Source organism: Alexandromys fortis, unplaced genomic scaffold, assembly GCF_014885135.2.
Source record: "Alexandromys fortis isolate MF-2015 unplaced genomic scaffold, M_Fortis_MF-2015_v1.1 scaffold_814, whole genome shotgun sequence".
Taxonomy (NCBI): domain Eukaryota; kingdom Metazoa; phylum Chordata; class Mammalia; order Rodentia; family Cricetidae; genus Alexandromys; species Alexandromys fortis.
In genome coordinates, this window is record NW_026068683.1 from 15,761 (window position 1) to 16,547 (window position 787).

The 787-nt window shown below is 66.1% G+C and overlaps 1 protein-coding gene across 1 annotated transcript in view; it reads left to right on the forward strand.

The window, feature by feature from the left end:
* The window catches only part of LOC126496008 (X-linked retinitis pigmentosa GTPase regulator-like), a gene marked incomplete at its 5' end in the record, with an annotated part of 28,365 nt that overhangs the window by 15,757 nt on the left and 11,821 nt on the right, over window positions 1-787 (forward strand). The window contains one exon of the mRNA XM_050133591.1: window positions 36-784. Within this exon, the coding sequence (XP_049989548.1) occupies window positions 36-784 (749 nt within the window). The remainder of the gene's footprint in view (window positions 1-35; window positions 785-787) is intronic.

The following is a 787-nucleotide window of genomic DNA, read 5'->3' on the forward strand; positions in this document are numbered from 1 at the left end:
TAATTAAAAAAAAAAACCACGCAGGTGGCGCTCTAGACGTGCGGGACCCCGCGAGTGTGCAAAAATGATTGTGTTTGTTGCACTTTCCAGAGTCCAGACTTTGCGGAGGAGGCGGCGGACAGACAGCATCTCGCGGACGGCGTCTTCACGGTGCGGCCCGCCGCGGTCACGGGTGCGATTTCAGACGTGGACGTGGACGGCGGCGTGGACGGTTTACAAAAACGGGAACCGGAACCGGAAAACGTTGAGGACGGCGCCGCGGAGACGGGGGAAACCGAGGAAACGGGCGCGGACGAGGTCGACGACGTCGTGGACGGGGCCGAGAGTGGGAAATCGGATTTATTCTCCGTGGACTCGCGGGACCGAGACGTGGACTCCGGGAGCGGAGGGAGCGAGTGCGAGGAGAGCGAGCGGGATTTGGTCTCGGACAGCGAAGCGGACGCGGAAGGAGAAAGTCGGTCGGAGGAGCCGCCCAAGCCAGTCGCAGCCGGTCGCGGCCACGACGAGAAAGATGGCGGCCACGGCGACGACGAGAAAGATGGCGGCCACGGCGACGACAAGAAAGATGGCGGCCACGGCGAGGACGCGGACGTGGAAACCGGGTGCGGCCTGTGGTTCGCCGGGAAAGGCGCCGAGCGCGAGAGTGGGGGCGAGGCCGCGGCGGGCGTGCAGGGTGCGAAATACGACGTCGGGTACGAGCAGCTGTCGGGGATCCCCGAGGAGCAGGAGGGAGGAGGAGACGAGGAGAGGGGGGCGGAGCCCTCGGCGGACGTCAGCGCGGAGGAGG